Source organism: Stegostoma tigrinum, chromosome 9 (assembly GCF_030684315.1).
Source record: "Stegostoma tigrinum isolate sSteTig4 chromosome 9, sSteTig4.hap1, whole genome shotgun sequence".
In the NCBI taxonomy this organism is placed as follows: Eukaryota; Metazoa; Chordata; class Chondrichthyes; order Orectolobiformes; family Stegostomatidae; genus Stegostoma; species Stegostoma tigrinum.
In genome coordinates this window covers 69,686,101-69,713,537 of record NC_081362.1, presented here as the reverse complement: position 1 = coordinate 69,713,537, position 27,437 = coordinate 69,686,101, and the positions used below count along the sequence as shown (strand labels likewise).

General features: G+C 39.7%; 1 protein-coding gene across 5 annotated transcripts in view; it reads right to left on the bottom strand.

Moving 5' to 3' along the window:
- srbd1 (S1 RNA binding domain 1) overlaps positions 1-27,437 on the bottom strand; it is a 265,440-nt gene that overhangs the window by 55,598 nt on the left and 182,405 nt on the right. For all 5 annotated transcript variants that reach the window (XR_007248120.2, XM_048536358.2, XM_059648614.1 and 2 more), the window contains exon 18: positions 904-1,010. Coding sequence is in view for 4 of the 5 variants with exons in the window: in XM_048536358.2 (XP_048392315.2) it covers positions 904-1,010 (107 nt within the window). In the remaining variant the exon portion in view is untranslated. The remainder of the gene's footprint in view (positions 1-903; positions 1,011-27,437) is intronic.

The window sequence follows — 27,437 nt, the reverse complement described above, 5'->3', positions numbered from 1 at the left end:
TCCAGGTGCACCAGTTTCCTCCCACAGTTCAAAGATCTGCAGGGTGGGTGGATTTGCCATGCTAAGTTGTCCATAGTGCCCAGGGATGTTTAGGTTAGGTGGGTTAGACATGGGGAAATCCAGCGGTAGGGGAATGGGTCTAGGTGGGATGCTCTTTGGAGGGGCAGTGTGGACCTGTTGGGCCCAATGGCCTGTTTTCACACTATAGGGATTCTATGATTAAGAAATTGTATCTATTGTTTGAAGTTCTCCTACACTTCTTGAATTTATAGGTTTTTAAAACAGAGAAACAATATGGATAGTGAATACTGTTTATAATAACAAATACTTGTCATAATAAAAAAGGTACAACATGGGCAAAGGAGGTTCACATGTTCATGAGACCTCAAAACACCATGCGCAGAAAAATTAAAACTTTAGCAACAAATGTACACCAACCTAAGGAAGCCTCTTTACACTTAACAAACCTATAGTGAACAAGGACAATTGTCAGAACACAGGACCGGAAATGCTTTCATAAACAAATATATACTTCACACATAAATAACTTCATTCCAGAAATTAAAATGTTATAACTTAATGCATTGACATAACGTATAAACATTTTAAAAAATGTATATTATGCACACATTCACCTTAGTACAAACAGTCTTCATTTAACTAAGTCTGTAATTCATAACTTGACAGCATTTTCTTTAATGTCCTTCATCATATTTTTTTTCAAAGGAAGACTTATAATATAGTGCAAGTAAGGTACCGCCTAAACTTGTTCATTCCCCATACAGCTGATAGTCTATGCCAGGAGCACAAAGCACCAGCTGAAATGAAGTTAAAAGATAGTGTAAACAGAGACCCTGTGATCAATTGCAATGCAATTACAGCACTGAACAGTAATATGCTTACCTCATCAGGGTTTCCGAACTGATATTGATATCCACTCCAACAAAGCTGACACATTCTTCAACCACACTGTCCAAGGTGGCTTTAAGTAAAGTCTGGGACACATCGTGCTGAAACCAAGGATCAATCATTATTTAGAACGTATCTGAAAAAGTCCTCAAACTGTTCAAGCTTCATAACATATCATAAATAACAACAAATTATTCTTCAAATAAAATGACAAGGTAGTCTCCCTCTACAAAACTGCATTGGTGCCAATAAAAATCCTACCTTTCATAATATCTTATTTCTAACAAAGTTCTTTGAAATGTATTTACCACACAAAAATTAAAACTGTATACTTTTGCAGTTTATGTACATTGACATAACAAAGTGGAGAATCATTAATGGTCATTGGTGAAGAAAGACTAAGCATTTAGGCCAAAACACACTGGAGTTTAGAAGAATGAGTGAAGATCTAATTGAGGTATGTAAGATACTAAAGCGTATTGATATACTTGATATAGATAGAATGTATACCCACATGGGGTAATCTAAAACATGAAGTTATAATTGTAGGATAACAGTAGCAGATTTAAAACAGAGAATCAAGAAGAAATTACTTCTCTCAAAGAGTTGGGAATCTTTGGAATTCATTATCCCAGAGCATGATGGATGCCAGAACATTGAGTAAATTTAAGAAAGAGATAGACAGATTTTTAATTAGAAATGGGTTGAAGCCTTGTAGATAGTGGGCAGGGAAGTGAAGTTGAGGCCAAGGTGAGCTCAGCCATGATTGCATTGCACGGCGAAGGAGGCCTGAGGGGCTGACTTGCCTACTCTTGCTCCCAATTCTTCTTGGCTTTCTGATTTGATCAACATTTGAAAATGCGACGAGCTGTGGACCTGAACAAATCATTAACGGCCCATAGTTGAGAACAGCTATTGTAACAATCACACGCTGAATGTTTTATAACCAGGCTCAACGGTCTATTGTGACAAATAACTATATTATTAGACCATCTGATTTGTGAGGTCTTCTAGCCATATGATCCCATCTATTCATCAGTGTCACAGTGGTGATACAAATGAATACTGTGTGGAAATTAACTGATCCACATAACTCTATTATCCTTCCAACAATGCAGTCTACTCAGCCACAAGATGCATGCTCCAATTCCCTGCTTCCGATCCACAATGTACCGAAGGCCCCTCAATCTTCCTCTTACCCTGTCAATTCCACCCTTGCTCAGGTCTGGGTCCTGCAATTTTCCAGCAGGACCTGCCTATCAGGTTCACCAACTCACCTAACTAGACTATTTGTTTTCTTTATCTTTAGTATATCCTCTTACATGCATCGGGAATTGCTTTGCAAGATGGTTTGGAGACTCAAATTGGCTGCAAATTGTCTGGGGATGTGGATGAATGCTGAATGGTTTAAAGAACATTTTCTCAGATTTTGTAGAAGTTCATTTTAGAGCAAAATCAAACAGGAAATTTCTAACAAAGGGAAATGGCAGACTAGGAAAGATCAATGTAGATGTGATCATTTAGGAATTAGATATACCCCAACATTGCGAGACATAGCAATGTGAACGGTAGCTAGCAGGAAGGTAATTTGGTTTTTAAATACAGATTGTACTGCCTGCCAGTCAAATGGCCATAAATTGAGCTCTGCTATTCCTACTGTCACGCCAAACATTAAAGCTTTTCTTCTAAGATACACAAAGTCCTCTGATTTATCTGCCTTTCAGTTTAAGGTTGATACAAACATGGACCAAGTTTTTGTGCTCAACAGAAAATATTTATTATACTAAGTAGCCTATAGCTAAACATAAGCAACTGTATATAACACTGCTAACTAAAATTCTCATCCCCTTATAAACTCCCCCTATATCGACCGCAAAGACAAAGAAGTAGGGAAAATAGATGATGAGCAGAGGTAGAGAAAAATTAGAAACTCAGTTCAGTTGCCTTTGTGGCCCAGTTCTGATGTTGTGATGACCCTATTTTGGCTAACCAGGCCCTTGGTGTTTAGTTGTCTCTCTCTGGAAACTTCCATGGGTTTATAAGAAGTGCATAACAACCGATTAACTGGGAAAATATCTCGGATTTATCCATTCAAATGTTACAGCTAACAGCAACTGCTGCAGAATGTTAACTGGTTTTCTTTAAGCTTAACCTCAGCTTTTACTGCAGAGCATAGGCAGCTTCTGCTGGGAAGAACAACAGCAGACCCTTCTGTTATTTCTCTTTTTGTGTGTCTATGTCTCTGTAACTTGTTTTCACTTCCAACCTGCTGAGTTATCGGAGAACCAATCGGTTTCAGTATAAACAACTCCTCGGATCTTGATCATCTGCATGGACAATTGCAGGAAATTACTGGCATAAAAAACAAGTTCACAATAAGTATCAAATTTCTCCTGTGATATTATGTAGCCATACTCTTAAATCACAGTTTTTAAAAAGTTTTCGCCTCCTTGCAGTCTACAGGCACTGAATTAAAAAGACACAGTACTGACAGTGTATATATAAAACCTAAAGTAGATTCCCCATTTCCAAATCTAGAGTAGGCTATGATTTGCCACAAGAACAGTTTTCTGGACTTCTAGAAAACCAGCTCACCATCTCACAAAAAGGAAATTTACGGAATCTCAAAATCCATACAGTGGAAGCCAGCCATTCAGCCCATCAAATCTACACTGACCCCCTGAAGAGCACCTCACCCAGAACCACATTCCTACCCTTTCCCTGTAACCATGGCTAACCTAGCAAGCCTGCACATCCCTAGACACCCTGGGCAGTTTAGAATGGTCAATCCACCTGAACCTACACATCTTTTGACTGTGCGAGAAAACTGGAGCACTCAGAGGAAACCCACGCCAAGATGGGCAGAATGTACAAACTCCACACAGACTGTAGCCTGAAGCAGGAAATGAACCTGGGTCCCTGGCACTGTGAGGCAGCAGTGCTAACCACTGGAGCTGCTCATAAAATTGTTCAGAAATATTTTCAAAAGGCACAATTTTTAGATTGTCTTGATCATATAAATTCAAATATTAGCACTCAGGATCTCAAATAATTCCAAGCAGCAAAAGATTATGCTACAAAAGTGACCGAGTGTGGTGAGACAGGAAGCAAGGACCTCAAACAGTTCATCAACTTCGCCAATAACTTTCACTGCATTTTCAAATTCACCCAGACCATTTCTGACACCTCTGTCCCTTTCCTGACCTGTCTCCACCTTCGGTAACCAACTCATCATTGACATCCATTTCAAACCCACTGCCTCCCACATTTACCTCGACTACACCTCCTTACACCCACCCTCTCCCCTGCAAAAAATTCTATCCCATACTCAATTCCTCCACCTCTGCTGCATCTGCTTTCAGAATGAGGCATTGTACTCTAGGACTTCCCAGATATTCTCCTACTTTGGAGACTGTAGTTTCCCCTCCTCGGTGATTAATGATGCCCTCAACTGCATCTCCTCCATTTCTTGCGCTTCTGCCCTCAAACCCTCTCCCTCCCAACAACAATAAGGATAGAGTCCCTTTGGTCCACACATACTATCCCTCCAGCCTGCTGATCCAAAGCATCATCCTCTGACATTTCCACCACCTACAATCAGACCTCACCACCTACAAGATATTTTCTTACCCACCCCTGCCTGCTTTCTGCAGGGACTGTTCATTCTGCCACTCCCTCATCAGCTCCGCACTCCCCACAAACTCCTCCACCGCACCCGGTGCCTTTCCCCGCAACTGCAGGAGGTGCAACACCTGTCCCCACACCTCTCCACTCATCTCTGTCTGAGGCCCCAAACAATCCTTCCAAAGCCAGCAGAGATTTGCTTGCACTTCATCTAACTTCATTTAATGTGTCTGTGGTCTCTTCTATATCTGGGAGAGCAAACGCAGACTTGGTGACTGTTTTGCGGAGCATCCATACTCTGCACAAACCAACGTACCCAACCTTCTGGTTGCCATCCACTTTAACTCCCTCTCCCACTCCCCTGGTGACACATCCATCCTTGGCTGCCTCCACTGTCATAGTGAGACCAATCGTAAAATGAAGGAAAAAAAACCTTCATATTTCGCTTTTGAGCATATAGCCCAATGGCCTGAATATTGACTTCACCAGCTTTAAAATCTCTCCTCCCCCAACCTGTCTGCTCCACCCTTCCCACTAACCAACCACAATAACCCCCTACCTGTATCCAACTATCTCCATCTCATCTACTGCCCCCCAGCCTCACCACCTTCTACTTACCTCTTGGCTCTCCTCCCCCTCTCCCTCCCCAGCCCTGAAGAAGGGTTTCGGCCAGCAATGTTGATTTTCTTGCTCCTTAGATGCTGTTTGACTGGTTGTGCTTTTCCAGCTCCACATTTATTGGCACAAATTAAATCATGGCGGATGTCGGAAGTTTGGCACAGTAAAAGTATAGATTTAACATTGATGCAGGTGAACATGAAAGCCCCAATAGTTTTGTCTCTCTTTAAAGTTTAAGGAATGCTCATTTCTTAGAGAACAGCTGGGGGTGGGCACAGACCACTTTAATTAGATTTCCACTTCTGTTACATTTTCCTAAGATGCCAAGGTGTTTTCCCAAAAATGGGCAGTACCTAACCTGCACTAAACATGAATCTCAGGCCAGAACATGTGTAAGACAAGCAAAAACATTTGCCACTTTTTCATCTCAATTGCCTTCCGTAGGACCTAAGCACCCATTTTCATTAACACACTTCTAAGTTGATCTTGGACCTTTCACAAATATTACGAGATCACAGGAGTGAGGTGGAAAGACTAAGCTAATTTTCAGGGTTTTCAAGGCTCACTGAAATCATTGGGTAACAGTACCAGCATTCCAAAGTCACACACAGGGCCCCAAAGATTGCAATCAAACCTCATCAGCTCCACACAGGATTTCCTGATGGGGGCAAGTCTGCACTAAGAATGGAGCTGGGTTATTCATGTCCCAGTCCAACATCATGTTAAACATTTTTGATACACCCTGCTTGCACTGCACAAAGAGGGTTTGGGGATAAAAAGAGTTACATTGGACCAACATGTAAATTTAGGCTCAGAGAGGCAACTTGAACAAAGGGATGACTAATGTGAGCTAATCAGTATTTGCAGATGTTGCCAAGTCCCCTACATATCTAGATATACCTCCACAACAATATAATCCTGTTACAGATAGGAAAGCTGAATAAACAATACACAAGCAAATATCTATCTAATGACTGATACATACAAACAGAACTGTGATATTGTACAAATTCCATACGGTTATTTATACAAAGAGAAAAATAAACTAAGCAGCACTATGTAGATTTTCTTCTGTAATTTCATTTTCAGTTGGCATCAAAATGAAAGGTTACTGAACAGAAGAGTATACCAATTAAAGTGGAGATTTTTTGAAGTTACTTATTCACCTGTAGGTTTTCATATCCACCTGTCAATTTAGAAAATCCCTTTAAAATTATAGCTTTCATACATAAAATACATGTTTATACCTCAGGACACTGATTAAAGAATATCTCATTTCATGTTTTTCCTTTTGATGTTCATGTCATTATTGAACTTTGCTTTCTTTGTTATGTACACAAATTTCTTTCAATCACTTTTTCTGTGCTAACAAAATAACTGTCCGTTGTTATTCCTGGTAGCACGTTATTTTAACATCAGATTGGTGAGCATACATTTTTTTCCTTTCTGTAAATTTCTGTCTTCCTCCACTGAAAATCAGGACTCATTCTGCAGTACAATTCCACAAATGCTGGCAACCCTGACCCCCAACCATCCTCTTCCACAGTTATGTGACAATACTATAGCTTTAAGTGGTGTATTTTGTCCTGGTTGTTTTTAAATGAAGAGCAGTTGAGATAGAGGTAGCGAGTGGTCAGTGCCAAGACAATAAATTAAACAGCTTGTGAGGCCGTAGGTCTTTTTGTATCAAAGAAGTTGGAACAATAGAAGCAGCATGCATGGGTGGAAGCAGAACAGGGTTTTAGTTTAGGTCTTAGTAGTTTCTGGGGTCTTGAAGCTGAACGTGGAGGCTGTTATTCCTCTCTGTTACAGCTAAAAGCTAGAGTTCTCTTTGCTACCAGAATTGCATGTTAGACAATCTATTTTACTGAATTTGCCTTTGCCAAGGGTGTGTTTATTGGGTGTTACAAATTGAAACTGCTGTTTAAGTGGTTAAATAAATCTATTTTGTTAGGTTTTCCAACAGAGTTAACATATTCCAATTCCTCTTTCTTGTGATGATATTTTTAATGGTAAAAGGTAAGAATAAAATCCTTTAAATCAAAACCAATTAGTGTGACCTACAGAATTACACCTGCGGCACTGCTCTTTGCACTTACTTTAAATGAGAAAAACTTAGAGTCTTGGATATCTCCTTGATATATCTGAAGGGGGGCTGATCTGGTCCGTAACAAACTGGGGCCTGGACCAGGATCAAAATCTTTAAATCTAGATTGGGTTTATGATTATTGGATTCAAAGAGTGTTGGTGGTGAGTGTTGGATTTGGTTGGGTTAAACAGTCTGTGCCTTGTGTTGTAATGGCTGTTTTAGTCACTAAGAGTTTCTTGGGGGTGGATGAAGTTACTTCGGGAATTTTACATAAAGTCAGCAAGGCAAAGCTTTTGGAATTGGCAAACAAGTTGAAGCTGGAGTTGCCTGTGTCTGTGAGGAAGGGGGAAATAACTGCAGTAATTATAAATGTACAGCAATTGCTAAGAATGCAATCAAAATCATTAGAGATTGCTAAAATTCAATTACAAACAAAGCAGAATATGAAAAGAAAACAACACAATTTGAATTATGATTAAAAACAGAGGAAGAAGAAAAAAAGGAAGGCCCAAGCTGAAGAGAGGGAGAAAGAGAGATTTTGAAGTTCAGAAGTTAGCATTGAAAGAGGTCAGTCAACTTAAAATGGCAAAAGTAGCAAGTTGGAGTAGCGATGGGGACAGTGATGAAAAGCAAACCCATCACAGCCAAAAGCCTAGTGGGGATCTGTTTAAATATGGTGAAGCATTATCAAAATTTGATGAGAAGGACATAGAAGCCTTTATCTTTTTATTTGAGCAAGTGGCTATACAAATGAAATGGCCGGTGACCATGTGGGTACTGTTGATTCAAACAAAATTGGTAGGCAGAGTTACTGAGTTAGTGCACCACTATCAGAGTAGGCATCTAGGGGTGTGATGAGGTGGAAAGCGCCATCTTAAGAATATGAACTAATGTCAGAAGCCAACAGATGTTTTAGGAATCTGAGGGAACTTGGTCAAACGTACACAAAGCTTGAAAGGATCAAACAAAGTAATTTTGATAGCTGGATAAGGGCATTGAAAATAAAATCAGACATATGACACTCAGGGAGGCTTTTATTTCGGAGGAGTTCAAAAATTCACTTCCTGAAGTAGTGAGATCTCAGGTGGAAGAGCAGAGCATTAAGACTGCAAGATTAGTAGCAGAAATGGCAGATGATTATGAATTAGTTTGTAAATCAGATTTTGACTTCCAACATTAATTTCAATCTGTGAAATACAGAAACTGGGCAAAACAGAAATTCAGGTAGTGAAAGAAAAGAAGATCTCGTTGAAGATTTTAAAGTTAGTTCACCACAGGGTAAAATCATGGGGGTGGGGGGGCGGTGAAGAGAAGTAAAAAGCTCAGGTTTTTTCACTGCAATAAAGTATGCCACATGAAGTCGCAGTGTTGGTGGTTTAAGAAAAGCACTGGAAAGACAGGTGTGGTAAAACTGGATAAGCCTATGGGCTTTATTAAATTGCTAAAGGAAATCCCAGTAAATAGCTGCAAAAGGATGTATGACCTGGTCAATTCTGTTGTTCCACTGACTGATTTGTTGAAAAATCGCAGAAAATTCCAATGGAGGTAGGAAGGTCAGAATGCCTGAAAGCTGAGTTAACCACCACCCCCATATTAGACACACCTAATTACACAAAGCCTTTCAAGGTGGTTATTGTTGCAAGTGATACAGATGTCAGTGCTGTATTCTCGGAAGACAATGAGAGGTTAGAAACAGCTATTGGGTATTTTTCCAGAAAGTTCAATATTCATCAACAGAAATATTCACAATCGAGAAGGAGATCTTGAGTCTGGTGTTGGTATTGCAACATTTATGTTGCCAGTAATGTGACTGAGACAATTGTAAATACTGATCATAACCCCCTAGTGTTTTTGGAAAAACTTAAAATCAAAAATACCAGATTGTTTGGATGGAGTTTATTGTTACAGCCACTTACTTTGAAAATTATACATGTGGCAGGATGCAAGAACATAATCAAAGATGCGTTGTCACTACTACGAAGAAACAGAAAGGTGTTCAGTGGTGGAAGAAACTGATTGAAATAGATTATAATATTGAACGTTTGCTTGGTTAGAGTCAATGTGATGTATATGTACTGTAATGTACGAATCGTGAAGGACTAAAGGTTTGAAAAAAACGAAGCCATCTTTGTATATTGATGATTTCTTTAAAAGGGGAGCTGTGTGACAGTACTATGGCTTTAAGAGGTGTATTTTGGCCTAGTTTCTTTTTTTTAATGAAGACAGGTTGAGTGGTTTGTTTCATGCCAATTAGGTAAACAGGTTGAGGCCTTGGTTGGAATAAAAGTAGCATGAAGGGATAGAGTCAGGCTCCCACATAACCCTGGTTTTTGTTTAGCTTTCTGTAGTTTCTAGTTTCTTGAAACTAGGTGTCGAAGCTGTAATTCTTCTCTCTGTAACAACTAAAAGCTGGAGTTCTCTCTACTGCTGGAATTGCATGACAGACAATCTATTTTACTGATTTTGCCTTTGCCGAGAGTATGATTATCAGATGTTACCTTATTGAAACATGCTTAGTAGTTAAATAATCAATTATTTTGTTATGTTTTCCAGTAGAATTAAAGTTATACCAATTCCTCTTTCTTTTGTTTATATTTTAACTGTACAGGGTAAGAATAAAGTGTTTTGCTTAAAACCAAGTAATGTAACCAATCAAATTACATCTGGAACACAGCATCTTCCACTTGCATTTAAATGAGAAAAAGTTAGCGTCTAGGCTATCTCCTTGATATATGTGAAGGGGGATTTTGGTCTGGTCCATAACAGTTATCATTCTTTTGATTTGCATTTGCACTGTGATTAATAGCCTATTCGACACCAGGCTGATCATGGTAATGCCTGATTCTACTCTCATTCAATGGCTGTAGTCAGAAACACAGCTTGTTAAACTTTCCTCCCAGTTGCCTAGGAGCCCTGAGATCATCAGCAATTTCCCATTTGGATGCATTTTCACAAGAGATTTCACACCTATTCTCAAGTTATGGCAATCAGGCAGGGAAATTCTTGAGAAATTCATCCCTACTTTTATCTTAAATGTGTTTAGTCAAGGCATCACAGATCAAGGATTGTACTTAGACCTTGCGTTATCTTTGTAAGTTAGTTCTAAACCATAAAGTCCTTTTACTTATTGCACTAATTAATTGGTACTCATTTTAATGTTAAAAAGTTAACATTCACAAAAATTTCTCCCTTTAATAAAAAGGCCCTTGAACAGTCTTATAAATGTTTCCCTTTTAGCTTGTAATTAAATTTGGCCTGATGCTCTGTAGAGACAATAGCTACTACTTTGGGACACTCACATATAAACAGCTTAAAATGTTGATCAACACTTTTAAACATTTGAATATGCTACAAATTATAAAAGATATTGAGAGTAACCATAAAAATGTTTGTGGTTAATTTTTTTCACTCATGAATGCAGACAAACCACAAGTTTAAGTGGTTCCTGATATCATTTTACAAGTTTTCTTTTCCATAGTTCTTTTGCTTTGTTTGCATTCTCTCAGGAATGATGAAGCAAATATTCTATGTTTTTGCTGTTAGGTAGTCATTTACGCAAACTTAAAATGAATAGCTTTTCTACAAACTATTTGAAATGTTTCAATTTCTCTCTGCATATTATACCTCATTACTTGCAGATTACATATCCTCACACTAATGCCTGTTTGACATGCAATTTATTCTATCTCAATGCAAGCTATGAGTCAATCATAAATAAGACAACTGATGGAGAAGCTACTTTTTTTCAGGCATCTACCAGAGTTCCTCTGAACTAGAATTCGGGAGAGTGGCTCAAGTTAACAGTGGTGTCGCATTTTTCTTTACCTTCAGTGTTGTACGTCTTACACTAAATATAAATGAGATATTCAACATCTTTATAAGATCATCACTCAAGTCACTTTCCTTCAACAATGAAAAGCCCAATTTTCCTCAATCTCTCCTTACACATTAGTCCTTTGATCTTTTATAACTCTGCTGCTTCCAGGTCTGATTGCCTTCATGTCTTGGTGAACAGAACTGAAACCAAAACTCAAGTTATGGTCTTAACACAGCTCTGTATATAGTTGGAACAATTCCAATAACGTGTGTTTTCCTGTCTTCCACCATAGTTCAGTGTTAATTATTTACATTATACTACAATACTATAGTTGCCTTGTATTAAGTTGTTTTGATTACTCATGAAAATTGTAAATACATATTTATGATGCAAATTGCATGATTTATATATTTTATATAGATATATGTATTCTAAGTGTGGGCTTCTTGTTCTTCAGTTAGTAATCTGTGGGTTTTCTGTGGATCTAAGTTAATAACTAAATTGTATGTATTTCTGTTGCAATGGTGATTTCTTTCAATACAGTTTCTGCGCCCAGGCTTTAGTTTAAATGGGTTATATGCACCACTAATGGATAACTGTTTTTCTTGGATTGTTTTGTGACCCAGTAAGTTAAATAATGGTGCATGAAGATTTGAGAGATTTCTGGAATTTTAAGTTTCAGGGGAACATCCATAGCTTACAAAGGGAGATTTTTGGCTTCATTTTTACTTTGCATGAAACTGTCCTGTGAAGTCATTGAATGAGGATAGCTGTATAAACCATTGAGAAGGAAAGGATATGGTAAACTAGGTTACCCTAAAAAGAGTTAGTGTTAGCCCCAGGCCCTGAAGAAGTTTATGTAAAGCTCAGCATATTTAAGCAGGTGCGTAATTTTTCCAGGAAGAAGATATCTGCAGTTCCAGCATAGAAACTGAAGTTGCAAGTGATTTAAACCTAACAAGGATGAGATATCTAAATTCTTGGGAGTGCAGGGTCGGGTTAGAACAAGTCAGCATGGATTTAGGAAGGGGAGGTCATGCCTGACAAACCTGTTAGAATTCTTTAAGGAGGTAACAAGTAGGTTAGACCAGGGAAATCCAGTGGATGTTATCTATCTAGACTTCCAAAAGGCCTTTGATAAGGTGCCTCATGGGAGGCTGCTGAGTAAGGTGAGGGGCCCATGGTGTTCGAGGTGAGCTACTGGCTTGGATTGAGGATTGGCTGTCTGACAGAAGGCAGAGAGTTGGGATCAAAGGCTCTTCTTCAGAATGGCAACCAGTGACAAGTGGGGTTCAGTGCTGGGGCCGTAGCTGTTCATTTTATATATTAATGATCTGGATGAAGGGACTGGGGGCATTCTGGTGAAGTTTGCCGATGATATGAAGATAGGTGGACAGGCAGATAGCACTGAGGAGGTGGGGAGGCGGCAGAAAGATTTAGACAGTTTAGGAGAGTGGTCCAGGAAATGGTTGATGAAATTCAACGTAAGCAAAGGCGGGGTTTTGCACTTTGGAAAAAAGAATACAGGCACGGACTATTTTCTAAACGGTGAGAAAATTCATAAAGCAGATGTACAAGGGGATCTGGGAGTGTTGGTCCAGGGTTCTCTAAAGGTTAACTTGCAGGTAGAGTCCGTGATTAAGAAAGCAAATGTAATGTTGTCATTTATCTCAAGAGGGATGGAATATAAAAGCATGGATATGCTTCTGAGACTTTATAACGCTCTAGTTAGGCCCCATTTAGAATACTGTGTCCAATTTTGGGCTCCACACCTCAGGAAGGACATAACGGCGTTGCAGTATGTCCAGCAGAGATTCACACAGATGATCCCTGGAATGGTAGATTTAACGTAGGATGAACGGCTGAGGATCCTGGGATTGTACTCATTAGAGTTTAGAGGGGAAATCTAATAGAAACTTACAAGATAATCTGTGGCTTAGAAAGGGTGGATGCTGGGAAGTTTTTTCCGTTAGGCGGGGAGACGAGGACCTGTGGGCACCGCCTTAGAATTAGAGGGGGTAAATTTAAAACGGAAATGAGGAGACATTTCTTCAGCCAGAGAGAGATGGCCTGTGGAATTCATTGCCACAGAGCGCAGTGGAGGCCAGGACGTTAAATGTCTTCAAGACAGAGTTTGAAAATTCTTGATCTCACAAGGAATCAAGGGCTACGGGGAGAGTGCAGGGAAGTGGAGTTAAAATGCCCATCAGCCATGATTAAATGGCAGAGTGGACTCGATGGGCCGAATGGCATTACTTCCACTCCTATGTCTTACGGTCTTATGGATACAAACACTCTGGTGTGAGTTATGTATGAGTGATATTTTGGATACTGTACAGTGGTGTGTTTTGAGGACTGTATAGAAGTAGTTGCTTTCTTTTACTTCATAAAGGTGTGTTTTGGGATTAATGGGATTATACTTTTACTGTCTTTTTTAATATCTTTGAAAGTGTGTAAAAAGTAGAGAGTTTTGTTTGTTCTATTTTACGCTCATCACTTTTGTTAACAAACTCTGTTTTACTATAACACAAAGATTGCAATGTTGCATGGCTGTATTCCAGTGAGAGACTACATTGTTAAACTGCACCAATGCAAACCATGATCTGTCAAGCCAGATTTCAGTCATGGGTCTGACTTCTTCAGTAATAACATAGGCTAGGATCATACAATAGTTGAAATGGAAAATGGATGCGACCGCACACAAAATGGGCGCAGTAAATGTTTTGTTTGTCTTTGAGCATACAGGCTCTACTTGTGAGTGATGGGAGGCAGGTTAAGGAGCAATTGTATTAATCAGGCACTTTTAGCAGGGCAGACTGGAATAATCTGTAAGCATTGTACGTGTGTGGAAAATGCATGCAGTATCTAACTGTGTGGGATACAAACATGTGAGGTCCACAAGCAATCTTGACAGTATCATTGGTCATTGCAGGGTGAAGACAGTCATTTCTGTGAAGCAGACATAATTACAGATGACATAAAAGTGGCACTTTTGGGTCACAAACACATTGCGGATCTCCTCAGCTGCAAAAGGACACAAAACAGATTTCCTCTCACGTTAAATACCTTAAACAGTAAGCATCTGCCAGCAATGCTCTTACATGCTCTTGAACGATGTGGCGGGGGTCAAGGTATCTGCAAATCACACAGCACAACTCTTACTGTATTTTTGGAAAAGAGCTTTGCACCTTTGGAATAAGGTCCCTCTGTCAAAGGTCAGGTAGAGTCATTTCAAGATCCTCCTTGTTGGAGGATCCTCCATGTCCCACCGTATGGAGGAGGACACTAAACTATCAAGCGTTGCTGGGAGACAAGAACTCTCCTTAGCAACAGTGATGGCGTTGTTATACAATTCCCTGACACAGACCAAGCACAGATACCATACACATTGTGGAGAGATGACAGGCTTCCTGAGTTGATAATTGGATGTGTGTCTGTGTCCTTGCCATACCAGTCAGGCAGAGTCTGCTACATTATCCTTGCACACTGCACATTAAAGCAGAATAAGTGTGGATGCAATGGCTCTGAAGAACAGGGACAGCAGCAGCAGCCTCTGAGGAGGGAGATGAGGACAATGAGAAAAATTGTTTCCAACATAATAGAGCAGGGCAGTGTTGAGCATCAAGCTGGACAGCATTTAATTGACAGTCAGTTCCAATAGGCGAGGTGGGTGCTGTGATCACTCATTGACTATTTCTATTCAAAAGACAGTTCCTGCTTGTTCACAGAAACAAATGCAACTTTTGTGTTATATCTTTCCACGCTTTTGCTATGTCTGAATAAAAGTGAACATTGTCAAGATTTTGAAGACTTTGGGGCATCTGACTGCCCCCTATGAAACAACAGGAAGGTGTAAACAGCTGAACTCCCTTGAATGGGACTCTAAGATGGGATGATACCATGGGAGGCAATGCTGTCAGAAGCATTTGTGCACAGCAAAGGGTAAATTCTGCCTGGCAGTGTTCGGTGTGAATGCACACTGGGCTTTAATAATGGCACAGTAACAGGACTACCATGTACTACTTCTGATGAGTGGGAAAATAGGACAGTGAGGCCTCTCAGAGATGTGATACATATACAATAAGGTGAGTTGAGTTTCAGAGAATATGGTGAAAAATCTCATTAACTTTATGGACTGAAACCATCCATGAAACTCACCAAAACTGATACTTAACTGATTTCTGGTAAAATTCAGCAAAATATTTTATGTGGATGTATTTTTGTTTCTTTCGTTTAGATGTTCAAGATACACATGATGTTTTAGTAGGAGTAACATGAGCCCGTACAGTAAACGTTGTGAAGGAAGAGCTGAGAATCTGTTTGGCATCTCCCTTGAAGATGCAACTAATATCAGAAATATACTGTGTAATGGAATCTTTAAAAACCACTTTAACCATATGTCACTGATTGCTAAATTTGGTTCTGCCAAAAGTATTCAGTCAACAAGCCACTGGACATGCATGGATATCAAAACCTCTCAAAATGCAGTTTTTCTAGTGATTCTCCCAGCTTGCACTATGCTAAACGTACAAAGCTGATTTCATGTTGTATGCTTGTAGAATATGCAAAATACTGCCTTTACAACATGAAGCCAATTAAGGACACTATTAGTTCAGAATCAAGTTCACAGGAGTTTATACTGCCAATCAGGGAAAAGCTACACTGAACTTACTGTATAGAAATGGGTCATCCAGGCCCAATGGTCTGTCCTTCTCATGTGTCCCCTTTAATCCTACTTCATTTAACTCTATCCTTCTATTCTATAATCTCACTGTATTTAGCACGTCCTTAAATGCACCTATTATTAATCCTGTAAGAGTATATGCTCAATCATAGAGATCTAATGATTATTCTTCAGATGTCATGTACAACAAGCCAACATATTTTAAAAACAGAAGGTAGCTTTTTGATACATTCCCCTGGTATAGATACAGGGTAAATGCAACTGCAGCTTCTACCTTGCAATATAGTGAAAAACTTCAGAATCAAAACTCCAGAATCATCAAAACTCTTCATTTTAACATAAACATTTCATTAATTTGTTTTTTTTAAATGACTTTGTTTCTCCCAGATCCTTGATCCCTACCACCGGGAGCGAGTAGCGAGTCTTGTTGTAAACACCACAACATTGACTAGAATCTTACCAAGTTCAAGATTATCCACTCAGCAGGACTGACATTGGCTTCAAAGACTACATTGATGAATGACAGGACCCTGAGTGGGATTTTTTTGTGAGGCCAATTGAAAAGCAGCTGCTGTGCCACTTTCCATTTGAAGATGGCGATCAGTCTTTCAGAGCTCAATCGAGGGGCTGACAGCTCGGCGGCAGCACAGATTGACATCATCACTGTTGTGTAAGCAAGCAAAGGGGAGAGTGCCTCAAAGGCCAAGGAGGTTTTTTTTTCACTAAACTGCATCAAGGCCAGGCAGATGACTCTAGCAATCAAAACAGTGGCTGAACGGAGCCACTGGGCTAGCCAATGCCAATGAGTCATCCGTAAGCCACTGGTCCAAAAAAAAATGTAAGATCAAGACCCCTGAGGCGCCAAGATGGCTTGCCTGATAGTCCGTCCACATGTAGGAGTCTTATCCTCATGTCAGTAAAATGCTGCTTGGGAAGAAGTAGTTGCTAATTGGGTAAATTAATTGGTTCAATTAGTCACCCACCTATGGCCAACTCAGCACTAATTTTCAGTTGTTGACAGTATCCTGTAGCAGACATTGATCTCCACACCAGACAAGGTTTCTTGCTTCTCAGCCCATCATCAGAGGGCTGATAAAATTCAGGGCATTGAGTCATCATACAAATGGTGGAACCTGCTTCCAACAGGCCTACAATGGAGATCTGAGCTACTTGGCAATGAAAACATTGGAAAATGGCATGCAGGTTGATATTCTGCATCTTTTCTGTTCTCTTTGGATTTCATCCAAAAAGGTAAAACTACTAGTTTGTCTGTATCCTTTCATTTGCACGATTTGCCATTCTAAGTTGATATATATCATTGCTCCCTGACAACAATTCCTTCTCTTTGATGAGCAACGCAAACATATCACAGTCATAAAAATATCTGTACATCCCTCAAATTGGCGGCTCAAGACAAATTAGTCATGTCACTGGGATTTGCTTTTTTTTCCCTGGTATCATCTTCTACCATACCGTTAGGGCAGATTTTTTAAAAAACAAAATCACTCTGGACATTCTCATATGGAGCATAAATAATTTAAATGATATTAATTCCACCTTCGCCATTCGCCAGAGCATGCTCATCAAACTTTGATTGGCATGTGACTGCACAGAAAAGTCATTAAGGTTAGCATGTGTTCAATGACCTACAAAGACCAAAGACTGTAAGAAGCACAGGAAATATTTGAAATAACATTACACTGTCTGCTCAGCGCTTGAACATGTCAAATTCTAAATGCAAGATACACAAATATCCATTTTATTATTCAAAACATTCAGTAAATCTATAATTTTTGAATTCTGGATGCCCAGTATCATTTCTATATTTTAGGAAAAACAAACTAAAAGAAAATAAACATCTCCAACCGCTCACCTCACTAACCCTGGAAGATTAACCCTAACAAAGCAAAATGACTTTGCATCATTACAAATGGTTAGAGTTTTTATAGTATTCCTCTATAAAAATATCTTTCTTCTATAAATGACCCAAGAAAATAATTTTCAGTTGATAGAAAAACTGTACCTGGTTATTCTTCTGATTTAGATAAAGAAACACAACATGCACAATTATGTGATTCAACGCTGAATAAAAGCTAATTGTGCATTAACCTACTTTGGTTGCTCAACAATTTAAAGCACTGGGTAGATGAACCATATAAACCATGACTATACAAATTTAAATGTCTTTATGTGGAAAAGTTACCTGATCTCAGCCAAAGGGTTAATTACAATTAAACTCTGTACCTTAAATTAGAGAAGAAAGTATCAGTCAAGATTTCAGCTCTTGATCAATATCCAGCAATTCCTGGCAGATTGAGAGTGCGTATGCATAATGATTAATAGAATAAGGCTCAAATTGTGACAGCTCCATGATCAAACACTCACCATCCATGCTGAAGGATGAGAAATGCAAAAGATGACACACGGCACCAGTGGAAATGTGCTGCGGGAGAAGGATTGGGAGAGTCTTGGTGCAAAGCAGCCATTTTAAACTGACATTTCATAATCAAAACCAAACATCCTGGCCAGTCTTAGCTATCTTATGCTGCAGCATATAGGAATGAGCATTTTTTTCATCCTTAAGCCTCACACTTTAAATGTAGTTTTAAAGTTAGATTTAATATTGTTATTGAACTTAAAAATTAGCCAAAGCACCAGGATTGTCTTATGTCATCATACACCATTATTGAAGGGAAATGAACAAAAGGAAATCAAGTTGCCAATCCAATGCAATCAACCAAAACCAAGCTAAACTATCACAAAATCAATCATCAAGGGATGAAAATATAACAAGTTTAAATTGTACATCGTTACTATAAGCCAAATTAAACTTTTGCACAATTGTAAGCTTTTTAATATGGTTAAGTAGAAGTTATTTTTGCATTCTGTATAATAAACTTCTGTTTTGCTGTTCAAGAACATTTACAGCCTCAAGGCTAATCTACAGTGAACAACTCCAAAAATTAATCATATGATCTGTGAAGCCATCATTCATGCTGGGGCTGACTTGCTAGTTGAGACCATAATATACTCTAATTTTTAGCCTGTTTGCTAGGCGGTTTGACAATTGTTAACAGTCAGCATGAACATAAAAACTGTATAACATATCAAATGTTGGCTTACAACATAAAATGTAAAGGGAAAATCTACAGAAATGTTATAAATTCTATTTTGAAAGTCTCAATTCATCTATACCACTTTCCTTTTAGAGCATTTTGTTTTACTAACGTTTTGTACCTGGCAAAGCAATATACTGGGTACTATAAGAAATTGAGAGCAAGGTAATGGAAAGCATCATCATGAAATTTTGTATTCCACAAGTCAAAATATAAGTGAATTATTAGACTGATTCCAATGTGAAAGCACAATCACCACATACTGTGGAAAATTTTCTGAAAGACTGTGATCCCATGCAGTTCTTAAAATCATAAATATTTTTAGGAAGACCTTAAATTAGAATATACTACAAAGTTACTGCTTTAGTTTCAGGTAATAATTACATATTGTCAATAAATTGCAAGTGATTTATATCACTAACACATGAAATGTGTCTTTTACTTTAGTGTAGAAAGCAAGTCATTTTAACTGTTCTTCTGCATTTTACGTCTAGGCCACCTACCTCAATTTCCAGTGTAATGAAACTACGAGTAATTCAAGGCAATTCACAAGATTTTGATCACTTTATTTGAATTTAAAGACAGGTCACACATAATTCTGCCACTTTGTGATCCAGCATTTTACATAGTGTGAATAACACATGTAGTAACCTAATCCACCACCATGTTTCCATGCCAACATTCTTGTCTCAGGCTTGCTGCAGTGCTTCAGTCATGCTCAGCGCAAGCTCGTGGAACAGAACCTCACTTTCTGCTTAATAGCTTACAGTCTTCAGAACTCAAAATCGAGTTTACCAGTTTCAGAGCATGAACAGCACCTTCTATGTTTACTATCCACACCTACAACCCCAGGTCCTGTCGTGAAATGGGCTGCTTTCGGCATAACCGAAAGTATTTTTTTTAGATATACAACAGGAAAGTGAGGCTGGAGAAATAGTAGTGGGGAACAAAGAAATGACAGAGGAACTCAGTAGGTACTTTGCTCAGTTTTCACAGAAGATACTGGAAGCACACCAACACATCAAAACAGTTAGGAGGACACAGGTGAGTGCAGTGCAATCACTAAGGGAAGGTGGTGGTGAAGGTGAAAAGTCCAAAGGTGGATACAGCATATAGATCGGATGGACCGCACCCCAGAGTTCTCAAGGAAAATAATTAAGGCAATTATGGAAGCTTTGGGGGTGGAATCACTGGAGCCAGGGAGGGTTGCAGAGGACTGGAAAATGGCTATTTAAGAAGGGAGAGGCAGAATGCAAGAAATTATAGGCCGCTTAGCTTGATCATGGTCATTGGTAAGACTTTAGAATCCACTATAAAAGGATGAGATTGGCGAGTATTTGGAAGTGGATGGAAAAATAGAGCTGAATCTATCACGGCTTTGACAAGGGGAGGTTATGCATCACAAATCTTTTAGCATTCTTTGACGTGGTAACTGGATGCGATCTATTTGGATTTCTAAAAGGCCTATGACAAGGTGTCACACAAGAGGCTGATATACAAGATAAATGCCAGTGATGTTAGAGGCCAAGATACTGGCATGGATTGAGGATTGGTTGACTGGCAGAAGGCAGAGAGTTGGATGAAGGGGTCTTTTTCAAGGTGGCAGCCAGAAACTGCAGGATTTCCACAGGGGACATTGTTTGGACCACAACTATTCACATTATACATTAATGAACTAGACAAAAACAAACTGAGGACACTTTTGCTAAGTTTTTGATAACACAAAGACAGGTGGAAGGACAGCTAGCACTGAGGCTGCAGAAGCACTTGGACAGGCGAGGAGAGTGGGCAAAAAAAGTAGCAGATGAAATACCATGGAGGAAGTGAGAGGTTATAACTTTGGTAGGGAGAGTAGAGGTATAAACTATTTTCTGAATGGGGAAAGGCTTCAGAAATCTAATGCACAAAGGGAGTCCTCGTTCAGGATTCTCTTAAGGTTTACAGTTGGCAGTTAGGAAGCCAAATGTATTAGCATTCGTTTCAAGAGGGCTAGAATATAACAACAGAAACATACTTCTGAGTCTGACTGCATTTCAAACATTGCGAGCAGTTTTCGGTCCCATTTATAAGGAAGGACATGCTGATATTAGAGAGGGTCCAGAGAAGGTTTACAGGAATGATTCTGGGGATGAAGAACATGGCATATGAGGAGCGGTTGAGAACTCTGTACTTGATGGAGTTTCAAAGGATAAGGAAGGATCTAACTGAAACTCTCAGAATACTGAGAAGCCTTGAGAGTGTGGATTTGGAGCAGATGTTTCCACTGGGAGAGATTTGGACCCAAAGGTACAGCCTCAGAGTGAAGAGATGAACATTTAGAACTGGGATAAGGAGGAATTTCTTCAGCCAGAGCATGGCAAATCCGTGGAATTCACTGCCAGAGGGATGTCGAGGTCAAGTCATTGATTGATTGGTTTTAAGACAGATAGATTCGTGATTGTTGAGGGGATCAAGGGCTATGAGTAGAAGGCAGGAGAATGGAGTTGAGAAACACATCAGCCATAATCAAGTGGCAGAGCAGATTCAATTGTCTGAAAGGTATAATTCTGCTCCTATGTCTTATGGTCTAAGCAACCAATTTTCAACTACTCATACCGCCCATTATCAGCAAACCTCTCTTCCACCCGGGCTTATTATGAACAATCCCTTTGTCTGTCTACTCCTTTTTCTCTCTCTCGGCTCCATTTATCTGCTCACTCCTTACCCGCCGTCCCCCACCCAGTTGTAATCATCAGCGTGAATACCACCTTTTCCTAGATGCTATTGGTTCTGAAGAAGGGTCACTGTACTTGAAACATTAATTCTGTTTCCTCACCACTGATGCTGCCAGACCTGCTGAGCTTCTCCAGCAATTTGTTTTTGTTTGTTTCAGATCTCCAACATTCACAGTTTTGTTCTATTTTACAATAATGTAAAATGACGCTCCCAACAGTACTCCTTATAAACACATTTCCTTTGTATAATCCCTTGCTTTTAAGAGTAGCCAGCAAGTAAAAACTTGATGTACATACAGAAGTGACGAGAGTTTGCAAGCATAGTTAAAGATATAAATTTTCATCAGTTTTTTTAAAGGAAAAACCAAAAAGACAAGTAGAACACTGTGGTTAGCTTGGAAGTGCAATGGCAGACAGATTGACTTCTGACGTAGCAGAGAATGGGTGAAAAACAGAGGAGCTGGGAGTTGGGGAAAGAAAACAGTTACATTTAAAAGACATTTGGATAGATACATAAACAGCAAATGTTTAAAGGGATATGGCCAGACGCAGGTACGTGGAACCAGTTTAGTTTGGGTTGGCACGGACAAGTTGGACCAAAGGGCCTGTTTCTGTGTTGTATGGCTCTATGACTCCACATTCTATTCCTGATAACCAGGGAGTCCAAAAACAGAGGGTCACAGTCTAAGGATGGGAGGAGGTCTTTTAGCATAGAGATAAGGAAAAATTTCAGTGACAAACCCATGGAATTCTTTGCCACAGAAAGCAGTCGAAGCCAAAACAACTGATGCTTTCAAGGAGGAGTTGAATGTAATTCTTGGGCCTAAAGTAATCACAGGAAGGCATGACTGATTTCACCAGGCAGATAGTTCAAGGGCTGTGCTGAATTAGATAATTTCAGCTGGGACAAACATAGTGGACACTAGAAGTGGCCCGAATTTCCTCGTAGATTGGAGAAAGCTGATCAATGTTCTTGCTTCTGGTTTCTATCTCACAACCTCCTGCTACAAGAGTACAGGTTGGTGTTAAATGAAAATTGAATTGAGCTCAGCTATCACCTGTGGTAGTATCAGCTTTCAAGGCTTATACATAGTCAGTGATGGTCTGAGAAATGCTCAGACCCCACCAAACTGGAGCTAAGAAAAATAATATCAACAGTTCAATAAGATTGAAATAACTACATTTAATGTATTAAAAAAACATTGAAAGCACGGACAATAATCTAAGAAAGATGACCATGAATGTTCTAAGAAAGTAACGTTGAGGCTAAAGATTGTCAGTGTTGTTTATCCTTAATGATCTATCAACAGCAGCCAAATCACACAGTTGAAAACAAATACTCAAAAGGTCTCGTTTTAGTCATGCAATGTCAGCACTAGCCTCAGGAAAATGGTATTTAATGCTTTAAAATGCTGCATTTGTGCAATGAATACAAACTAATTTCACTATAGATGTCCATGGTTAATAATTATGTGCAAGTTTTATTGTATTATTTTGGCTTACATTAAAACATGTAGAGTTAGAGAAATTCAATTCTGTCCCTGAAGTGATCGAGCAACTCCTAAAAAACAATGTTTCCTCTTGGTTGTCAAACATAAGGGCCTCCTGGTGGAGGTTAAGACAAAAACATTTCTCAACGTTTCGACATAAACATTTAGGAAATAGGTCCTTAGACACTTGGAGGACTCTTCATTTCACTTTTAAAGTGTTGCTTCTCATAATGGTAGTTCCTAAGGCCTCCAAAATGAAAAAAATTTGGGGGAAATTTGGCAGTAGTTAATGCTCAGGTTGCCATACTGTGGTGTAATAGCGACTACCAATAAACCAATCAGCCATGGAAAATTAATCATAAATACAGAATCTCACCCCTTCAGGATATCAATTGTGAAAGATTTTAAACATTTTAATTTCTATGTTTTGTTTTCTACCTCTCAATTCTCACTTCACTCTCTGGGTCTAATCTTCTCAAGGCTGGATATTTTTGTGATTAACCTTATCTGCCAATATTTAACTCACACAGTTTGTTATTGTCCTAGATTATTTGAAAAAGCAAGCAGAACATCACACACTGTTAATAATTTTATCTTTAGCAGATCAAGTTAGACTTGCTTGGGTTTTAGAATGTCAAAATAAATTAGATTCAATGGAGTGAGCTTATAGGCTGCCTTAACTGGAAGACATCACATAGGAAATGGTTGCAGTTGCTAAACTGACTGTTGACATTAAGCTGCAGAAACTTGATCTGCTGTTGGCTCAAACAGGAAAACAAATAATAAGTGTATATCTGTACATTTGTTTCAGAAAGATTATAAGTAAAAGAATCACATAAGTTGAATTGGAAGACCAAATTATAAATCAGCAATAATCAAAAAATAAAATTAAATACTAATCTAGATACGACTTGTTTTTTCTCATTATGAAAACAACTTCAACAACAAAAAACACAAAAAACCTGTAAATACTTTGGGTAAGAAAATCCTGCATTAATATACTATTGCCCATGCCCAAATAGATGTCGTTATGAAGTACGGCATGTTCAATAAATGATCATAATCTGTTTGAAAGTGTTGGTTAAGAAACATTAATAATGCTTCCACTAATGCACAAATAGTGGCATGGGATTATTTACATCTATCAGAGAGACCAGACGTCACCCTGGTTTACATCTTAGCACTGTTGTTTTTATATTCACTTGAGAGTCACAGGCTTCACAAACTTGCCAGCATTTATTGCCTGACCCTAGTTGCCCTTGAGAAGATGGTGGTGAGCTGCCTTCTTGTACCACTGTAATCCGCTGACGTTAGACTAACCCACAATGCCCTTAGGGAAGGAATTCCAGGATTTTGACACACCGTGAAGGAACAGCAATATATTTCCAAGTCAGGGCGGTAGTGGTTTGGACGGAAACTTGCATGTAGTGGTTTTCTCAAGTATAGCCTGCCTTGTCTTGATGGACAGAAGTGGTTGAGAGTTTGGAGATGATGTCTCAAGACCTTTGGTGAATTTCTGCAGTACCTTTTGCAGACAATCACAACACTGACTTCAAAAATACTTCACTGGTCGAGAGGTGATTTGGGAGGCCCTGAGGTCATGAAAGTTATTTCTTTCTATAACAAATCAAACGTCTTTGTGCAAAGCCACTGCTTCTGTCTAGTCCGTTTGCTCAATTACTACAAATGCATCATCAAAGCATACCGGTCATGTTATCCCCACTTTTGGATGATGATAAACTTTGCATCGAAAGAGTTTAGGTTGAAATTTCCAGAAAATGGGTTCAAGTACATCAATGTATAAAGGTTGCAGTAGACAGAGGAACAGAGTGATGCAAATATAGAAGGCCATTGCATAAAGGATAAGAAATTTATATATAGGGTCCTGTAGGAGAAGGCGATGGTCTAGTGGTCTTATCGCTAGACTATTAATCCAGAGGTCCAGATAATGTTCTGGGGATTCAGGTTCAAATCTGGCCATAGCAGATGATTGAATTTGAATTCATTTTTTAATTCAGAATCTACTAATGACCGTAAGATCATTTTTGGTTGTCAGAAAAAACCATCTGGTTCACTAATATCTTTCAGGGAAAGGAATCTGCCATCCTCACCTGTTCTGGCTTACATATGAGTCCAGATCCACAGCCATGTGTTTAAATCTCAGTTCCCCTCTGAAATGGCCCAGCAAGCCACTCAAATGTATCAATCTTTAAAAAGTCTCAAAGAAATGAAACTGGACTGGTTACCTGGCATCGACCTAGACACCGGAAGAGATGACAGCTTAAACTGCCCTATTAATCCTGCAAAGACCTCCTTCACTAACATCTGGGGGCTAGTGCCAGAATTGGGAGAGCTGTCACACAGATCGGTCAAACAACAGCCTGACATAATCAGAATCATACCTTACAATGTCCCAGACACCACCATTACCAGCAGGACAGACCCAGCAGAGGGGGTGGCATAGTGGTATACAGTCAGGAGGGTGCTGGTCTAGGAGTCCTTAACATTGACTCTGGACCCGTGATGTCTCATGGCCACAGGTTAAACATGGGCAGGGAAACCTCCTGCTGATTACCATGTACCATCCTTCCTCAGCTGATGAATCAGTACTACTCAATGTTGAACAACACTTAAGAGAAAGCACTGAGGATGGCAAGGGCACAAACTGTACTCTGGACAGGGGATTTCAATGACCACCACCAAGAGTGGCTGGGCAGCAGTACTACTGATCGAGCTGGTTGGGTCCTAAAGGAGACAGCTGCTAGACTGGGTCTGCGGCAGGTGGTGAGGGAACCAATAAAAGGGGAAGCATACTTGACCTCATCCTTACCATTTTGCCAGCTGCAGATGCATTTGTCCATGACAGTATCAGTAAGAGTGGCCACCGCACAGTCCTTGTGGAAATGAAGTCCTGCCTTAACACTTAAAATAACCTCCATCATGTTGTGTGGCACTATCACTGTGCTAAATGGGACAAATATTGAACAGATCTTGCAACTCAAGACTGGGCAATCCATGAGGGGCCGTGGGCTATCAACAGCAGTAGAATTGTACTCCAGCACAATCTATAACATCATGGCTCGGCATATCCCCACTCAACCATTACCATCGACCCTGGTTCAATGGAGAGTGCAGAAGAGAATACTAGAAGCAGCACCAAGCATACCTGAAGATGAGGCGTCAACCTGGTGAAACCACCACACGGGACTACTTGCACGCCAAATAGCCGAAGCAGCAAGTGACAGATAGATCTAAGTGATTCCACAACCAATGGATAAGCTCTGCAGTCCTAGCACAACCAGGTGAGGTGAGAGTGACATCCCTTGACATCAAGACTGCATTTCAGCGAGTGTAGCCTCAAGGAGCCCTAGCAAAATTGGAATCAATGGGTATCAGCAGGCAAACTCTCCGGTGGTTACAGTCACACCTGATACATAGGAAGATGATTGTGGTTATTGGAGGTCAGTCATGTCAGCTCCAGGACACCTCTGCAGGAGCTCCTCACAGTAGTGTCCTTGACTCAACCATCTTCACCTACTTCATCAATGACCTTCCTGTCATCATAAGATCAGAAGTGGGGATGTTCGCTGATTATTGAACAATGTTCAGCACCATTCGTGATTCCTCAGATATTGAGGTAGTCCAAGATCAAAAGCAACAAGATCTGGACAATATCCAGGCTTGGGCTGACATGGGGCAAGTACCACGTGTCATGCAAATGCTAGGCTGTGGCAATCACGAATAAGAGACAATTTAATCACTGCCGCTTGACATTCAACAGTATTACCATCACTGAATACCACACTATCAACATCCTGGAAGTTATCATTGATCAGAACCACATCTGGACTCACCACATAAATGCGGTGACTCTTTGAAGAGCAGGGCAGAAGCTAGGAATACTGCGGTAAGTAACTCACTACCTGACTCCTCAAAGCCTGTCCACCATCTACAAAGCACAAGTCAGGAGTGCGATGGAATAATCTCCACTTGCCTAGATGACTGCAGTCCCAACAACACTCAAGAAGCTTGACAGCATCCAAGACAAAGCGGCTTGCTTGACTGGCATTACATCCACAAGCATCCACCACCAATACTCAGTATCAGCAGTGTGTACTATCTACAAGATACACTGCAGAAATTCACCAAAGATTCTCAGACAGCACCTTCTAAGCCAGTGACCCCTTCGATCTGGAAGGACAAGGGTAGCTGATATATGGGAACACCACCACTTTCAAGTTCCCCTCCAAGCCACTCACTATCCTGACTTGGAAATATATCTCTATTCCTTCACTGTCGCTGGGTCCAAATCCTGGAATTCCCTCACTCATGGCATTGCAGGTCAACTGACTGCAGCAGTTCAAGAAAGCAGCTCA